The following is an 18,808-nucleotide window of genomic DNA, read 5'->3' on the forward strand; positions in this document are numbered from 1 at the left end:
CACCTCAGCCTCCCAAAGGCGCGGGATTACAGGCTGAGCCACCGAGCCTGGCTCAGAAATAAAAATTTTTGAATGAGATTGGCTTGTAATGGTGGCATGCTCCTGTAGTTCCAGCTACTCGGGAGGCTGAGGCAGAAGGATCGCTTGAACCCAACAGATCGAGGTTGTGGTGAGCCATGATTGTGTCACTGCACTCCAGCTGGGGCAACAAAGTGAGACTTTGATTCAAAAATAAAAATAGACCAGGTATGTTGGCTCATGCCAATTCCAGCACTTTGGGAGGCAGAAGCGAGAGGACTGTCTGAGCCCAGGGGTTCAGTACCAGCCTGGACAACTTGGCAAGACCTCATCTCTACAATAAATTAAAAAAATAAAATTAAAAAATTTTGAATGAAAACAGCAATGGATCATTGTTGTATAAATCTTTCAGAGTTGTCAATGGTTAAAGAGCACATATCTCTTCTAAAAGAAATTCCAACAGGCAAAGGACTTCAAGTTGGGTTCAAAGAGGTTTCCAGATTTAGAAAGGCATATGAGAATCACCTGAGCTGGTCGGGTGCAGTGACTCATGCCTGTAATCCCAGCACTTTGGGAGGCGGAGGCGAAAGGACTGCCTGAGTCCAGGGGTTTGAGACCAGCCTGGGCAACATGGCGAGACCTCGTCTCTACAATAAATCAAAAAATTAGCTGGGTGTGGTGGTGCGCACCTGTAGTTCTGCCTACTTGGAAAGCTGAGGAAGAAGGATCGCTGGAGCCCAGTAGGTCGAGGCTGCGGTGGCCATGAGCATGCCACTGCAATCCAGCCTGGGTGACAGAGTGAGACTCCGACTCAAAAAAAAAAAAATCACCTGAGCTTCTCCAGCAAGCACAACAGAGAATAATTTCACAAGTAGTGGCTGTTTTCTTAAGATTCCTGGAGCTTACCACCCTGACCTTCATATGAGAACGTTTTGGTGATATTTTCAATGTTTCTGATTCTGGCAGCAAGATGTGGAAAAAAAATCATCACCTGACGCTTAGTCGAATGTTTCTTTAACTAAAAGGCTTAGTTTGCATTTGGTTGTGAAGCAGCGTGGAGAATGAGACCGTTTTTTCCAAACAAGATTGCTCATTCCTCCAGGAAATGACCTCGTTCTTGATGGCTGCTGCTAATTTATAGGGAGACGCTAGGTCCCTGTCCAATACCACATGACTGTCCAATCAGTCCACCCAGTGACAGGCCCACTCAGGAGCACTGGAGCTGTTTGTTTTTGGAGCATGTGTTTAAGGAAGTCTGGAGGTGGGCAGTTGGTGAGCATCGCTGGTGGTGTCGGCATCACCCGCATCCGTATAACATGCGGGTTACTTTTTAAGTAAAAAGCAAAAAAAAAAAAAAGATACATTTTCTTCCCCAGTGAGAAATATCTGAGACCATGGGGGAGCTGTCATCAGGCACTCACAACACACAAGTCCTGTCGAGGAGGAGGAAACACCACTGCCAAGAACTTACGCAGTTCCTCGGGCAAGTTGCTTGTTTTCAGAGTTCCTCTGGCTGCAGGGTGACTAGGGGGTCTGGGTACAGCAACTGGGGACACAGCCTGGGGACCCTTCCAGGACTGCCCAGGGGCTCCGGCTCTGGGAGGTAGCTGGTCCTGCCGCTGATCCCTGGAAAGGAATACAGTCACCGTCCATTTCCATTTCTCACAAGGGCAAACCGCGAGGGACAGAGGGCCTTGGCGAACCCTGGGAAGGCACCATGAATGCTCCAGCCTCTGCCTCCATTTCTTATCTGAGACAGAACGGAGAGCACGCTCCGTGGAGTTGCAGGCGGGAGGCGGTTCAGCTGGCGACCACATGTGAGGCCTGTGCTGGGGTCACTGGAGGGAGGCAGGGTCTGATTTCTCCATTCAAGAGTCGTCTAATTGGAAAAATAAGTCTCATGCACGGGGCAGACAAGGTCACCAGAAAAACAAAGTAGTGTGACAGGTGACACAGAGGGCTGATGTGTAGGCATGCAGAAAAAAGGAAGTGACTTTCAACTCATCATAGATACCAGTTAATTATGTATCAAAACGGGCCATGCAGGTTTAGAAGTATTTATGTTGTTGACATATGAAAGGGAATCTGATTTTCTTTTTTTTTTTTGAGTTGAAGTCTCCCTCTGTCACCCAGGCTGCAGTGCAGTGGCACCATCACTGCCCACCGCAGCCTCAGCCTCCTGGGCTCAGGCGATCCTTCCACTTCAGCGTCCCAAGTAGCAGGGACTATAGGTGCGTGCCACCATGCCTGGCTAATTTTTTGATTTTTTGTAGAGACAAAGTCTTGCTATGTTGCCCAGTCAGATCCTGGGCTCAAGCGATCCTCCCACCTTGGCCTCCCAAAGTGCTGGGATTACAGGTGTGAGCCGTCGTGCCCGGAATCTGATTTTGAAGACCCTTTAAAGAAGTTTCCACCACAGGATATGAGGTCCTTGGCTGCCAGTATTCACGTGAGCATTCTGCTGAGATGACACTGAGAAGGCAGGACAAATGGGTGGCCATGTTCCTGCTGCTCCTGTGGTGTCTGTGAGTGCAGGCTTTCCTGGATAGCAACCTCAAGCCTTTCCCAGCTTCACAAGCACCAGGAGCAGGGTGTGACCAGCCACTTTTGGCCAGTGTGTATCCAGCAGACCCAGAACAGCCCCACCAGCTATAGACCTTACTCCAGTGCTGCTTTCTGGTTCTCTAGCCCCTGGTCCCCGGGGGAGACCAGCTCCCTGGTGGGCCTGTTCGTTGTGGTGTTGCTCTGGGACCTCCCCCAGGGCCCAGCCTTGAGCTCTGTCCTCCAACCTCCCTCAGTGTTCCCTCTCTTAAATCCCCTCTGCTGAACCTAGCTACATCATTCCTGTTTTCTGTAACTGAGGGCTATCTGGTAGGGGGACTGAAAATAAATCTATAATGTTTTATTTCTTAAAATAAGACTCCAAAGCCAATGTGGCAATACGGTAACATTTTACAAATCTGGGTAGAGAGTATAGCGATGTTGTTAGTTGGTTGTATGTTTGACATCGCATCATATTATACATTTAAAAATGTTTTGACTACAAAATCGATATGTTTGGGCCCAGTATTTGTAGATTGTTATTTATGCTTTTCTTATTTTTACCCAAAAGAGTGATCAGAATTTCCAAAAGTTGTATGTAACAGGATTTAAAAATCAAATTACATGGAATCCCAACTCTACTATAGTTTTAAACTATAAATGTTTAAGGTTTTTAAAAATATTTCTATTAATATAGAAAAAATACTTTTGAAAATTATTATTATTATTTTTATTTTAGCGACAGCATCTCATTCTATTGCCCAGGCAGGAGTGCAGTGGTGCAATCACAGCTCACTGCAGCCTCCAACTCCTGGGCTCAGATGATCCTCCTGCTTCTGCTTCCCTGGTAGCTGGGACTACAGGTGTGCCATACCTGACAAATTAAAAAATTTTTTTGTGCAGGCAGGGATTTACTATGGTGCTCAGGTTGGTTTCGAATTTCTAGACTCAAGTCATTCTCCCGCCTTGTCCTCCCAAAGTGCTGGGATTAAAGGTGTGAGCTCAGCCAAGAAAATAACTTCTATAAAATACATTTGCATCTAATGGGGGATCCAGTTCCATATTCTTTTTCATTAAATTATTTCATACCAAAAGCTGTTTAGTTGTTATAAAAGATGATTGCTGATTGAGCACAGTGGCTCATGCCTGTAATCCCAGTACTTTGGGAGGCCAAGGTGGGAGGATCACTTGAGTCCAAGAGTTGGAAGCCAGTCTCTATAGCAAGACTTTGTCTCTACAAAAAATATAAAAATTAGCCAGACTTCATGGCGTGTGCCTGTAGTCCCAGCTACTGGGGAGGCAAAGGAGGAAGGATCGCCTAAGCCCAGGAGGTTGAGACTACAATGAGCTGCGATCATGTCACAGCCATCCAGACTGGGTGACAGAGTGAGACCCTGACTCGAAAAAAAAAAAAAGTTAAGGCCTTAATAATATTCAAAAACTTCCATATAAAAACTATATAATATTAATATATAATATTTTTATAATATACACAATATAATATTAATGGCAGAGTAAACTTTCTGTATTTGTTTTCTTTCAAATTATCAGTAAGAGGAGAATTGGCTTCTTTACCTAAACTTATTTTTCATTACCCCAAAATGATAAAATAAATCCAGGAGACCACAGCAGGCTCAAACTGATGGTAGAAAGCCAATTACTCTGTATTATCTTTGCAACTCTTCTGTAAATCTAAAATTGTTTCAAATAAAAGTTTATTTTAAAGATTATTATTCCTTTCCCTACTCAACTTCAAACTTATAAAGATGCTTACATTTTGTCTGTTTTCTTGAAATTTTAGAAATTTCTTCTGTAAGAGTACTTTTCCTGCTGTAAAATTACATTTTACTTAATCCCATTATTTAAACTTCATGGATTTTTATTTTAGGAAAATAAGAAATCTGGACAGAAAATACAAGGCTGTGTGGGCTTTTTAGAGTAAGAGGGAAAGCAAGTATGTGCCTGTCTGTGGAGTTTTTTTCTTTCTATAAAATTTTTGAGCAAATTACCACTTTCTGTATTTCTTTTTTTTCTGAGTCTAAATCTAACTCTGTCACCCAGGCTGGAGGGCAGTGGCACCATCACGGCTCACCGCAGGCTCAACCTCCTGGGCTCAAGTGATTCTTATGCCTCAGCCTCCCAAGTAGTTGGGACTACAGGCACGAGCCACCACACCCAGCTAATTTTAAAATTTGTTTGTAGAGATGAGGTCTCGCTATGTTGCCCAGGCTTGTCTTGAATTCCTGGGCTCAAGCAGTCCTCCCACTTCAACCTCCCAAGTGCTCAATTTACAGTTGTAAACCACTGCACCCAGCCGACATTATTCTTTCCCATGCGAAAAATGTCTGAAGGTTGGCCTTGTCATACTTAAGGATACCTTGGATACCCTGCAAAGGAGCAGGATCTTTGTGCAGGCTTCTCTTCTTGGTCCCAGGGGCTTGGATACTTGAGAATAACCCTCTGCACAGAGTGCAGGCCTCTCGCGCTGGCTCCAGGTAGGGGCTGCCCCGACGGGGCCGGCTGGACCACTTGCTGGTGGGCGGCTTGAAGGTAGTCATGGCCGTCTGCGAGTCAATACAACAAAGAGAGCAGGGAAGTTCAGCTGCAGCTCCTTTGAAAGGAGAGGGCAGCTCAGAGCAGATGTTTGTCTTGATACCCCCAAGGGGCCCCGTCTCTGGCAGCACCTCTGTGATGTCTGCCATATTTTTTTCTTACGTGGTAGTTTTTATAAAATCAATTCACTTTAAAAAAAAAATAAAAACATTGTGAGATCACAAGTTTGACATTCTCATTGGAAAGCACAAAAAACGTAAACAACCACCACCAAAAAAACAACTCTATACAGGCTCCTATTTTAATAAGATACTCAGGATGATCCAGCCATGAAGAACCTCTCTCAAACCAGCGTTCCCACCACCATTCCCCAAGTATCCAGAACCCAAGGCCAGGAGAAATTACTCCTACGGCAGAGATGGAATCACGCCTCTCACCTTTCTCTCTCTCTCTCTCTCACAGACACACACACACATGCACGCATGCACGCACACCCCATGCCCTCTTGGAAGAGGTACAGGAATGAAGACCCGACTCAACCGATGGACAACACCCTCCAGCCTCCTTGGTTCTCTCCTGCTAGAGCCCACGTGCACCTGGAGCCAAGTTGGCTTGAGGTGCACAGGGCTCGGAACAAAGCCAGGGCTGGCAGTCACATGTGAATGTGTGACCTGGGAGAAAGCGGGTCCCAGCCAGGCCTGGAAGCAGAAGGGTCCCCAGCAGGAAAGGCACCCTGCACGACCTGGTGAAAGGATGGGACTGAGGCCAGAGGAGAGAAGCGGGGAGCCCAGGAGGGTGCTGAGGGCGTGGTCCAGGCCTGACCAGGCTAAGGCATTGGGAAATCTTAGAGGCACAGGAACTGGAGAGAGCCCCATAGGTAGCCCTGTGGAGCGAACCACCGATGCCTCCCAGTGATCAACACACAGCCACCCCTGCCCACGGAGGAAGGATGAGCCAGGAGGCGCAGCTTGTTCAGACAAGAGACAACCAAGTTTTTTAAAAACAATAACAAAAACAAAAAACATGGGCCAGGCTCAGTGGCTCAGCCTGTAATCCCAGCACTTTGGGAAGTCGAAGAGAGTGGATTGCCTGAGTCTATGGTTCGAGACTGGCCTGGGCAACTTGGCGAGACCTCATCTCTACAATAAATCAAAAATGAGCCGGGCGTGGTAGCGCGCGCCTGTAGTTCCGTCTACTTGGAAGGCTGAGGCAGAGGGATTGCTGGAGCCCAATAAGTCAATGCTAGGGTAGCCGTGAGTATGCCACAGCACTCCAGCCTGGGTGACAGGGTGAGACTCCAACTAAAAAAACCCCCAAAAACCAAAGACATGTATTGGTCTTGATTCTTTTTCTGACTACAAAAGGACTAATCCATTCTGCTTGCTGTGTAGGTGGGACATACACACAGATGTACAATAAAATCAAACTGGCAAGTAAGCAAGAAAGTCCCGGGTAAGGTGGGCTGGAACAGAAGGTGGATGAGCTTGTGTCCATAGCCTGGGGAGCAGGCAGAAGCCAGCTTTCAAGGGCGTGTTCAGGGAAACGATGGTCTCAAGTGCAGAATAGAAGAGGCCTCACGTGCACACTCCCTGGTGTGGCCGCCCCTGGGTCCTCGCTGCCTGGACTCAGGAAACTTGGCTGGTGACCCTGGCAGTGTGCCCAAGCCAGTCTCTCAAGCCTGGTCAGATGCCCTGAACTCAAGCTATTGTCTGCTCTGACCCATGACCCCAGCTAGGTCCTTCCTGTCAGGCTTCCTCTGGCAAAACTGGCCACGTCCTTCCAACCCATGCTGTCTCCTGCAGGACCCGTGCTGCTTGCCCTGCTGTGCTCAAGGCTGTTCATGACAGGCAGTTGTGTCTTAACGAAGGGGAGGAGAAGGCAGGGATCGCTTGGGTCTATTCCAGCACCTGGCTGGCAGAGGAGACTGAGACTTGGGGAGCTGCTCTAAGAAGAGGGAGACAGAACCACAGAGTCCCCTATGGTCTAGGACAGGGTGTCTAACCTCTTGGTTTCCCTGGGACGCATCGAACAGAGAGGAATTGTCTTGGGTTGCACATAAATTACATAAGATAATTAGTGCATATACAGAATATATACTCTTTTAAAATTCTTTTACTATTCTTTTACTTTTATATTTTTATTGTAAAGTTTAGAAAAATGAGAACAATATAAAACCAGTGGGGAATTTGACCTTGTTTTTGTAAAACTAATCTATCCATGTCTGGTTGGATGGAAGTGGTCGCAATTCTTAGTGAGTTCTCTAGGTGCTCATCAGAAATGTTTGTTTGGATTTTTCTCTCTTTGCGCTTCATAATTGAAAACAGCTGCTCCCAGATGTATGTGCTGCTGAAAAGTGATGTCATGAATAAGGTGGGCTTGTGAACTTCAAAAATGGAACTACGTGTGGGTCATGATGAAAATCACTAAAAGACACATGATGTTAAAAGACTGTGTAGGGCCGAATGACTAGCTCTCCTGGGCCCCGCGGGCTGTGGGCTGGACATGCCTGGTCTAGGATGAGCTGTGGACCATGCGGGCCTTGCCTCTCAGGGCCTGCGGGGTAGATCCAGGGGCCCAAATCACCAGCTGGAGTTCCAGGGCGCCAGGGCAGTCTTTACTCCTGCGTCTTTTTCTCAGCTAGAAAACGACAAAGGGGCTATCAAGTCCCCAGGCTGGAGGGGACCATCTACAAACCCAGCTGTAGACACCACCTCCCAGAGACAACCCTCCCAGCCCCCACACTGAAAACTCGGCATCAGAGTCGCATTCTGTTGCCCAGGCTGGAGTGAAGTGGCATTATCACAGCCACTGCTGCCTCGACCTGCTGGGCTCAGGTCCTGCCTTTCTGGTCCTGTCTTCTACTGCGACCTCACCTGCTCCCCAAGCTCCAGCTTCATCAACACCCCAGGCTTGTCCTCTTTTTTGGGGACCTGAGTCTGCCACCCTCTGAGCCCAGAACACTTTTGTCCCGGACCTTCACAGATTGACTTCTTGCCATCTGGGACTCGACACAAATATCCCTTGTTCGAGATGGCCGGCCTCCCCCAAGTCGCCATCTCATCCCTGCCTTTGTAGCTCTTGCCATGGGTGTGTGTGAGGAAGCACGGTTTTGCCCATCAGCTTCCTGCCTACCTTCTCTACCAGAACAGAAGCTCCATGGAGGCATGGACCATGTCCGTTTGCCACCATGTCTGTAAACACAGTCCTGGCACCCAGGGGATGGCCTGTAAATGGACAGATGAAACTGAAGCGTTACAAAGCCACCTTCCCACACACATAGATAGAGAGGTGTGGCAGGGGGAGGGGCCTGTACACACTGTTCCCTGGGGTGCAGTTACCCTGGAATGTGTCCTTCCTTCCTGGGGGTTTTTATCAGCGATGCCCCTCCCCAGAACAGGAAGGGAAAAGACAAGGAAAAAGAGGAGAAACTTTGCCCATGGCCTTGAAAGCGTCCATGAGGGAAGAGCTGAAGGTAACTCAAAAGATGTTTTTAATGTTTGAGACCATTTTGCTTCCCACACCCATTAATGAGTGACTAAGAACGTTTTATTTGCTTTAAAAGGACAACCAAGCTCTAATCAGAGGGTCTTTTTTTTTTTCCTCCAGAAAGCGGATGTTGGTGCTGTTAATCAAAAGCTTTTGAATCAAGGTCATATGATTTCTAACAGATTATTTTCCGCACAACATGTTTCTGTCTCATAGCAACAAATCGTATCATTAAAATCACCAAGGCATGTGGCTAAGTGTCTGATTAGCTGTAAGTTTCATTTCTGAAATGGCCACCTGTGGCAAAGAAAGTTATGCTGGTTTATGTGAGCAGATGAAAATGATCCAGCTCTTCCACTTTTAAAAGGAAGGTCCTGGTGACATGGTCCCCCATGCTGTTCTCTCATTGTTTTACAACAAAGGAATACTGAGTATCAGAGGATCCATACAAAGGAAGCTTTCCCTTTTGTAAGGGGTCTTTGACTAGCTGTATGGAAAAGCTAAATGAAAACGATGTTGGTCAGGTAAATGAGTATCTTTTTGTTCTCAAGTTTGAAGCATTCTGTTACTATGTTCCATGATTACAGCCACAGCTTGCTAGTTTAGTTGGGTACTATATGTGAGTATAATAATGGATGGCATTTACTGATCACTAACTACGTGCCAGGTCAGTACTTGTCTAGGTTACTCATTCAGGATGAGAAAGTTCAGTTTCTGTTTTCCTGAAGAGGGAGGCTAACTTGGAATAAAATCCAAATTTCCCGCCATGGTCCTTGCATCCTTTGGCTTCTAGCACATTCTCTAAGGACACCAAGTTCCTTGCTCCTTCACATCTCTTCCTTTCGGCTTCAGCTGGGATGTCTGCTCCAAGAGACATTCTCTGGCCACCTGGTCTTTTACACTCTTCCAACACCCAGTTGCTTCCCTCACCACACTTACAACTTGTCATTTAGTTGGCTGATTTCTACTTCATATCTGTCTCTCCTGTGGACTGTGAACTCCATGGAGACAAGGACCCCGTGTGTCATATTCACGGTTGTGCACCCAGTGCCAGGCCAATGACCTGGCAAATATTTGTTGAATAAATTGATACATGAGTGGATAGACTGTTTCGTGGACATCCCTCCTCTCCTTCCCTCCCAGACAATTTGAGATGTCCTTTCCAAGGTTCACCATCACGAAGACTCTAGTCATGATTAGGGATCAATCTTTCCCCAGGAAGTAGAGATTTCTTTCTTTCACTGAACAAACATTCATTAAGCCTTCGTGCCTAGGCACTTGGTGAACAAAGTTAAATAGGATACAGTTCCCTCCAGTAGCTCAAAATAAATGGGGAGAAAAAGAGAGGAAGTCTGTGTGTCTGTGGGTGTCTGTTTTTAAACACAAACCCACTCGAGTTAGCATTGCGAGAGGAGGTGGCATCTGAGTCGGCAGCTACCTACTTAAGAATCCCTGCTCAGAAATAGCTTCCCTGCGGACTTGCCCCTGGTGCCTACAATTCCATCAAGAGAGCTTCTTCCGTAGGAGATGGAAGGTGGGTGATGTGACAGACAGATGATTTGTTAGCATGGCAACGCCTCAGTTCCCAGGCAGTGTTAATCACAAAACAAGAACGAAAGCCGTGCACAGCCCTGAGTCAAGCTGTGAGCCTCTTGGCCTGGGTACACACGGTCTTCCTGTTACTGAGCTTTTACCACTTGGAATTCGTAAACCAAATCCTAAGTGAGGTTTTCCATGCATCAGTCAAAGCATGCAACATTTTTCTTCCTTATTAAGAATGGTATTAAAAGAGTTTATGAGAGAGAAAATAAAATCTGATTTTTCAAGTCATCAAAAAGCACCATGATATCATGCAATCAGTTTAGCCAGGAAACAAAATGGCCAACATCAACTGTCACAGGAATGCCTGCAGCTGTGAGCAGCTGTGATTCCTGAAAGGCGACTCCTTCTTGATCATTTCTTCCATCTGGTTTATTTTTTCCTTGCTTTAATTGGGCACGCATCTTAGCATACAAATACTCTTTTATTTTTTATTTTTTTGGCCCACAGGAGCAATTGTGGCATGTACCCATGGTTTTATTTTATACAGTCTCCTTGGTAGAGAAAGCAGGAATTTTATAATAAAACGAGAACTCTCTAGACTCAATGCTGTCTTTCCTCCCAATATATTTGCATCAGAGGTTGCCTTTGATTGCACAGCCGTGAACTCCACCCTGGTGACCTTCAGGGAGAGGATATGGGTGGGGACTGACTCCTCTGGAGGGTAAGGAGAAAACACAGCCTTCTTCACTTTGTCATTTTCACTTGCTCCGAAAACCTTTTTTTTTGTACATGAAAGGAGTGACTGGTAACCATTTTTGCTTTAACTTGGCACAGCTTAGCTATGCCATTTGCATGGCGATTGTTATTTCTTTATATATTCATTAACAGGGAAGGAAGGGATACTTCTAAGGCTGAGGAGAGCCACAGAGCCACGACTTCCCACCGCCCACGTAGCCGCGGGTAACCCGCTCTCCTGAAGTGCAATGAAGCACAGTTCTGGCCCTGACATGACCCTGAGCGTCCGCACACCTGCCGGCATGCTTAACACCTGTGCTGGGGAGAGGGATCTGGCACTCAGGACGGGGCTGTGGGATCCATTTACATAATAACCATAATAGCCAGAACTGTGAGTCTCAGGGCTCACTGCCAGCTGGCCGCTTGGCGGTGCCTTTAATACATCGTCTCATTTAATCCTCACAGTGGCCTTCATGGGAGTCACTGCCGCCTGAGGGCTCATGAATATTCTGGGGCAGCAGCGCCTTGCAGAAAAGCCTTGCAGAAAAGTCACCGTGCTAGGCAGCTCTGGTCCTCTCCCCATGATGGCAAGCTATGGGGAGCAGGCCAGAGCTGGCAGGGTGATGAGGGTGAGGGCGCCTTCGGCATGCTCATCTCTTGGCTTTGTTCTTTTTGACTTTTACCTTTCTTTTTTTTTTGGAGTTGGGATCTCAGTCTGTCACCCAGACTGAGTGCAGTGGCATAATCACAGCTCACCGCAGCCTCAACCTGCTGGGTTCAGGTGATCCTCCCACTTCAGCCCCTCAAGTAGTCAGGACTATAGGCATGTGCCACCATGTCCTGGCTTTTTTGTTTTTTTTTTGTAGAGATGAGGTCTCACTATGTTGCCCAGGCTGGTCTTGAAGTCCTGGGCTCAAGTGATCCTCCTGCCTCAGCCTCCCAAAATGCTGGGATTACTGGCATAAGCCACCCACTCCTGGCCCTTCTTTTTAATTATAGAAATAATACCTGTTTGCTGTAAAAAAAAATTAACAAAAATATATAAAGTTAGAAGGAAAATATCCCTGTCTCCTTGTGCCCCCCCATCCCCTTGATCACTGTTAACAGTTGAGACCATCCTTCTAGGCTTTTTAACATGTATATATAAACATAAATACATATGGGATCAACACTGCATCTCTTGCTTTTCAATTTAATAATTTTTTCTTTTCTTTCTTTTTTTTTTCTTTTTTTTTTTTTTTTTTAGAGAAGAGGTTTGGCTGGTCTTGAACTTCTGAACTCAAACAATCTTCTCCCCTCAGCCTCCCAAAGTGCTAATATTCAGGCATGATCCACCATGTCTGGCCTTTCTCCTTCATCTTTGTTATGTCAGAATGTGTATTTTATTCAGTGCAACATGGGCCTGCAATTCACTGTATAAATAAATTACACATTACTTGTTGAACGTTTGAATGATGGGCACTGTCATCCTCATTTTTACTCTAATGCAATGATGCTTTAATAAACATCCTCACTCATGTGTCTTTATATGTTTGTTGGTTTCCACAGGGTAGATTCCTGCACATGAGACTCAGGGCCAGAGGAAACACATACACAATTTTGATAAACAGTGGAATTACCTTCCAGAAGACTGTGCCTATCACACGCCTCCCAAGAGTGAGCAGAGGCCATTTTCCTCTAATCCCACCAGCATGAGCTATTGTCCAGGGTTTTAATTTTTGCACACCCAATTAAAGAAAAGGCATCATTCACAATTTTGCACTTCTTACATCTAGTGATGCTGAGGCTGGTTTGGCTTACATACTGGCTGCTGGTCTGCCTTCTGGGAAGGCCTCCCAACCCCTCCAAGGCCTCTCTTCACTCCTGGGTTCCAGAAACCTCCCCCCCACCATAGAAGGAAATAAGACAGAGAGCAAGGGGAAGGTGAACCGAAGAATGAAGAAGAATGAAACCAGGGCCTGGAGCAAGAGACACAAAAAGTGTTTGTTGGTCTCTTTTTTGAATTGGCGTCTCACTCTGTGGCCCAGGCTGGAGTGCAGTGGCATGCTCACGGCCACCGCAGCCTCGACCTGCTAGGCTCAGGCGATCCTTCTGCGTCAGCCTTCCAAAGTAGCTGGAACTACAGGCGCATACTACCATGGCCGGCTAAGTTTTTGATTTATTGTAGAGATGAGGTCTTGCCAAGTTGCCTAGGCTGGTCTTGAACCCCTGGGCTCAGGCAATCCTCTTACCTCAGCCTCCCAAAGTGCTAGGATTACAGGCTTGAGCCACTGTGCCTGACCTGTCGGTCTCTTAAAGCCACCTGCTCCAAGGGGAGTCAAAGACTGGATTGCTAATGGCACCATGTCAAGCTTCAACAACAGGAAGGGTATTTTCCAGTGGGAAGATCTTCCTGGGACCCTTATTATAATATTAAATTGTTCCTTTTTTGTCTATCACCATGAAGCTTTCTCCTGTTTGTATGCAAAGGCAATGACTTGGGACTGTCACAAAGTAATTAGGTATTCACATTTCTGCATATTAATCCTAGAAATTAATCAGAAGCGCAGGTAAAAGCTATAAGCCTGGGCAACACAGCAAGACCACGTCACTATAAAAAAATTTAAAAATTAGCCTGGCGTAACGGCTTGTGCCTGTAGTCCCAGCTACTGGGGAGGCTGAGGCTGGAGGATCGCTTGAGCCTAGGAGTTGGAGGCTACAGTGAGCTATGATCATGCCACTGAACTCCAGTCTAGGTGACAGAGTAAGCCCCTGCCTATAATGTTTTCATAGCATTGTATATTGAATCAGAAAACTGGAAACTATTTAAAATGTCTAACAATAAAGAATAGGTTAATAACAATTTGTTAGATCTGTCTGATAAAATACAACACGGCATTTCTTTTTTTTTTTTAGTTGGAGTCTCACTCTGCTGCCCAGGCTAGAGTGCAGTGGCACAATCATAGCTTACCATAGCCTCAAACTCCTGGGTTCAGGAGATCCTTCAGTTTCAGCCTCCTGAGTAGCTGGGACTACACACCACCAAACCTGGCTAATTTTTTGATTTATTGTGGAGACGAGGTTTTGTCAATTTGCCCAGGCTGGTCTTGAACCCCTGGGGCTAAGGCAAAGTGCTGGGATTACAGGCGTGAGCCACCGTACCCAGCTCAATGCAGCATTTTAAATAATGCTGGAAGTACACTCAATGCCACTGGAAGTTATTTTAATTTTACATTACATATATATGCAAAGAAAAAAACAGAAGTAAGTATATCAAAACTCTAATAAGGAATTATATTTGGGTGGTGAAAAGATATATACTTTAAATTTCATTTTTTGGACTTTTAGGCATATTTAAATTTGGGGGAGTGACCAAATATTACTGTTATGCTCAGAAAAATTATCTTTAAATGCAGATAGTAGATGCCCTGGCATGGTGGCTCATGCCTGTAATCCCAGCATTTTGGGAAGCCAAGTTGGAAGGATTGCTTAAGGCCAGAAGTTCAAGACCAACCTGAACAACATAGCGAGACCCTGTCTCCACAAAGATAAAAAATAAAGTTTAGCCGGTGCACACCTGTAAAGCGATGGTGCACACCTGTAGTCCCAGTACTTTGGGAGGCTGAGGTGGGAGGATCACTTGAGTCCGGGAGTTCAAGGTGGCAGTGAGCTATGATTGTACCACTGCACTCCAGCCTGAGCGACAGAGCAAGACTCTGACTCAAAAAAAAAATTAAAAGAGATAGTAGAATGTTACAAAGTAGTTGATGGTCTTATTCTCTTGAAGAACTGCTTGTTAACCTGGAAGTCAAGGAGAAGCCCAGGCCTGGCCTTGCTAGCATCCTGCTCTGTGGTTCCAACTTACAGAGCACACGGCCCCCATCCTCTCACCGGGCATTCAGTGGGCTCCCAAGCCTCCCAGTCTGTGATTTCCCAGCATCCAACACTCAGGGTTCCAGTTTTAAGTCCGGGAGCTTCTTCCCCACCCCCAGCCCATTCTCCCTAAGCTGCCGCTCCACCAGCTCCTGGCCTCATCCCTGGACTCACACTCATTCTTGCCTGTCTCTTCCAAGCATCTTCGAAGTTTCATTCCCCTGCCTCCTCTGTCTTTCTCTCCTCTCTCTCCTCCCTCTCCCTCTCCTCCGACCTTCCCTAAGATGGAATGTAGTGGTATGATCATAGTTCATTGCAGCCTCCAGCTCCAGGGCTCAAGTGATCCTCCCACCTCAGCCTCCTGATCTCTCTTTTCCCCTTTAAGTACAAATGACAGTATTGCTTCACTCACTTTAGGAAGCTTTATACTGAATACACATGTACCAATATATAAGTATGGTTGAGTCCAGCATTTGTGATCATTTCTATAATTTCTTTAAAGCTGGACATCAGGCCTTTGATCAGACTCCTCCTGCACTATTTGACTTACTTTTTGTTCGGTGTTTATTTGCTAAGAGAAATATCACATCTCCCAGCCCCGTGTTCCATCTGTAAGACCCTAAGGTTATTTTCAGTGGCCTCAGCAGAGATTTAACATTAAGAATGGTGATAGAACATCACCTCAAGCTAAGACGTTATCATTTTCAGAGAACTTTTCTGCGTGGATACACATTATGCATTCATTCTGAGTAGTGTCTTATGAGTCTAGTATGTGCCAGCACTTGGTAAATGCTGGATATTATGGAGGGAGAGCACACCCTTGCTGATGTGTAAAAGCTTACAGTCTGGAAAGCAGGGAGATGAGCGCGTAATTAGACCCCACGATGGTGTGAGGGTCCCAACAGAGCCGGGGCACGAGGGGCCAGAGGGCCTGAAGGAGAGGAACGCCTGAGCTAAATCTTCAAGGAGGGATAAGATGGTAGTTGTAAAACTCTGTAACTCACTAAGATTAATTGACTTATACACTTAAAATGGGCAAAGAGTATACATCACAGTATGTAAATTCGATCTCAATAGTTAAAATAAAATGATGGGCCGGGCATGGGGGCTCATGCTTGCTACCCTAGCATTCTGGAAGGCTGAGGCAAGAGGATCGCTTGAGCCTAGGAGTTTGAAACCAGCCTGGGCAACATAGTGAGAGCTCATCTCTGAAAAATCAGAAAATTAGCCGGGTGGTATGCTCCTGTAGTCCCAGCTACCTGACAGGCTGAGGCGGAAGGATCCTGAACCCAGGAGGTCAAGGCTGCGTGGCCATGATCGTGCCACAGCACTCCAGCCTGGACAACAGAGTGAGACCCTGGCTCAAAACAAAGTGCAAGTGAAGGACGAATATTGTGAATGGAGAGAAGGGTATGGTGAGTGCGTGGAGCTGGGGACCAGTGTAAGCAGCGGAGGGCCACCAGCCCTTGGTGTGGCTGGAATGTGGGATTGTGGGGTGGGTACAGGGGTGCTCGCAGGCTCCAGTGGGGCTCAAGCAGCAGAATCCCTGAAGCGACTTGACCTCTGTGGCATGGCACGAATCCAGGAGTCCAGTGACACTCCGGCACCTTCTGGTCTTTTGTTTTGTTTTTCACTAAAGGCCCTTTCTTTGCCAAGTCTAAGCTGGGAAAGAAGCATGAAGTGGAGAACCCATATGCCCAAGAATTAGAACAACAAACATGTTTTCTAGAAACCGATTGGGTCATCTCCCTGCCTCTGGGCGGGTTCTAGTTAAACTAGCCCAGACAGAGGAGTCTGCTTTGTCCTTAAAGGTCCCTGGAGAGGGACAGGCTCTAGGCTAAGAAAAAGCATTGTCTTTTTTTTTTTTTGGAAAGCAAGATTTATTGAGAGGATAGAAAAGCTCCCACAGAGGGAGGGGACCTGAAGGGGTTGTCCAGAAGCATGGTCTTAAGGCCCCTTGCAAACCTGTCCACATGTGGAAAGCCTGGAAGATCAGAGACAGCACATGACTAGATGCCATGCTGGTGCTAGTGTCCCAAAAGCCAGAGCACAAAGGGGCAGAGGGCTTGATGGGAGTATGGCCTGGGATTTTCCAGAGGGACACGAGCTAAGTTTTTTTCTGAGTTGGGATCTTACTCGGTCCCCAGGCTGGAGGGCAGGGACACCATCATGGCCACTGCAGCCTCCACCTGCTGGGCTCAGGTGACCCTTCCACCTCAACCTCCTGAGTATCTGAGGCTATAAGCACACACCACCACATCTGGCTAATTTTTTTTACTTTTTGTAGAGATGATATCTCGCCAAGTTGTTCAGGCTGGTCCCAAACTCCTGGCCTCAGGGGATCCTTCTGCCTCAGCCTCCCAAGTAGCTGGAACCACAGGCTTGAGCCAGCATGACCAGCTTTTTTTTTTTTGGAGTCTCACTCTGTCCCATGCTGGAGTGCCAGGGTGTCATCACGGCTACCGCAGCCTTGACCTGTTGGCCTCAAGTGATCCTTCTGCCTCAGTCTCCTGATTAGCTGAGATTATATGCATACGTTAGCACACCTGGCTAATTTTTTACTTTTGTAGAGACAAGGTCTTACCAAGTTGCCAAGCTGGTCCTGAACTCCTGGGCTCAGTCGATCCTCTCACCTTGGACTGGGATTACAGGCACAAGCCAGTTACCCAGCTTGAACTAAGTCTTAAAAGATGTGCTGGCTGCGTTCTGACTGTGTGCCTGTCTAGGGTGCAAAGCCTTGGAGCAAGGCCTTGGCTTCTCAGTCACCCAGCCCAGAGTGTCCAAGGGAGTAGGGGTCACTTACATGGCACCTGGCGATCTGGGCTTCCGGGACAGTGGTTCCACAGAGCAGGTGGGGCAGGGCCGGGAGGCAGCATCTGTACACACATTGGGTACCCCAGAGGCTCATGCTGATGGAACTCCCTGGACCTGAGGGGTCTGGGGAGGTCCCAGGGGTAACACACGGAGGTGAGGGGCAGCGGCCTCTCTAGCTGCCTGAGGCCCAGGACGTCCTGGGGCTGGGAGTCATATCCTGTGTCTACAGTTGGCAGGTCCAGGCCTGCCCGGTTCCCAGGGGGCTGGGGCCCTGGCCCCGTCTCTTGGCTGCTGCCCAGAGAGTCTGCTGAGGCATTGGGTAAACTTTGGTCTGATTCGTTTGAGTCACAGCCAGTGTCAGGAAAAGCTGCTGAAAGCTGAGATCCCAGCCATTGATCACGTTTTCCCATAAACGAAAACCGAGGCTCTGTAGGGAAGGCCCCGACGGGTCCAGCCTCCCCAGCTGCAGAGGGGCCCAAGGGGAAACCTCTGCCGGCATCTGGGTGTCTCCTGCAGAAGCTGTCTTCACTCTCCTCCAGAACCGTCGTGTGCAGACAGGTGACCTGCTGGGACACAGGCCGCTGGTGGCGTACCAGTCCCAGGGGCAGCTGAACTCGAGAAAAGTCCCCGGAGGAGCAGTGACGGGCCTGGGGTGTCGATAAGCTGTCGGGTGCCGTGTTCCCTTCATCTGGAGTAGGTGGTTCTGGTCCCCCGTCTAGGGAGTGTTCTGGGGTGGCCTTCAGCAGCTGACCTGGGTATGGCTCCGATTCATCAACCTCCACAGGAATGCTCCGGCTCATCCTAGCTTCTGGAACAATAGAAAACATGCTCAGAAGACAGCTCAGGTCCTTGGGTTCCCACCTCATGGCCGTAAGGGACCTCGCTCTGAATGTGGTTTAAATCCATAGTTGTGTGACAACGCGCTTGGACAGAGAGAGAGTGTCCCACCCCAGGAAACTGTTGACTTATCCTCTGGGCAAAAGCATGGATGCGTACTGAGATACTCTGTCTGGAAGGCATTCAGGGCACATGCCTGGCCCATTCTGTGGTGGAAATCGCTCACAGCAAGGGGAAAGAGGTGCAAACACACTGCCAAGTTCTGAGGAAAGAGACATTACCATTACACGGGCTGTTCCGTGTGTGTTCAGAATACACGATGAAACAAACCTCAGTCACTGGCCTGGAATCACCTCCAAGACAGATGAAGGGTTTTTTGTGTTTTTTTTTTGAGTTGGAGTCTCACTCTGTTGCCCAGACTGGAGTGCAG

General features: G+C 47.4%; 1 protein-coding gene across 4 annotated transcripts in view; it reads right to left on the minus strand.

Annotated features, from left to right (window-relative positions):
* The window catches only part of TRAF3IP2 (TRAF3 interacting protein 2), a 35,390-nt gene extending 17,049 nt beyond the window's left edge, over window positions 1-18,341 (minus strand). For 2 of the 4 annotated variants that reach the window (XM_008058990.1, XM_008058988.1), the window contains exons 1-4: window positions 17,531-18,341; window positions 4,937-5,123; window positions 3,700-3,705; window positions 1,490-1,644 (exon numbers count right to left, since the gene is read on the minus strand). In XM_008058990.1, the coding sequence (XP_008057181.1) occupies window positions 1,490-1,644; window positions 3,700-3,705; window positions 4,937-5,123; window positions 17,531-18,341 (1,159 nt within the window). Of the gene's footprint in view, window positions 1-1,489; window positions 1,648-3,699; window positions 3,706-4,933; window positions 5,124-17,530 lie in introns of all 4 variants that reach the window. The other 2 variants (XM_008058991.1, XM_008058989.1) reach the window with 2 other exon arrangements.
* Window positions 18,342-18,808: the final 467 nt, after the last annotated feature.

This window comes from Carlito syrichta, unplaced genomic scaffold (genome assembly GCF_000164805.1).
Source record: "Carlito syrichta isolate Samal-C Ts95f unplaced genomic scaffold, Tarsius_syrichta-2.0.1 Scaffold303669, whole genome shotgun sequence".
NCBI lineage: Eukaryota > Metazoa > Chordata > Mammalia > Primates > Tarsiidae > Carlito > Carlito syrichta.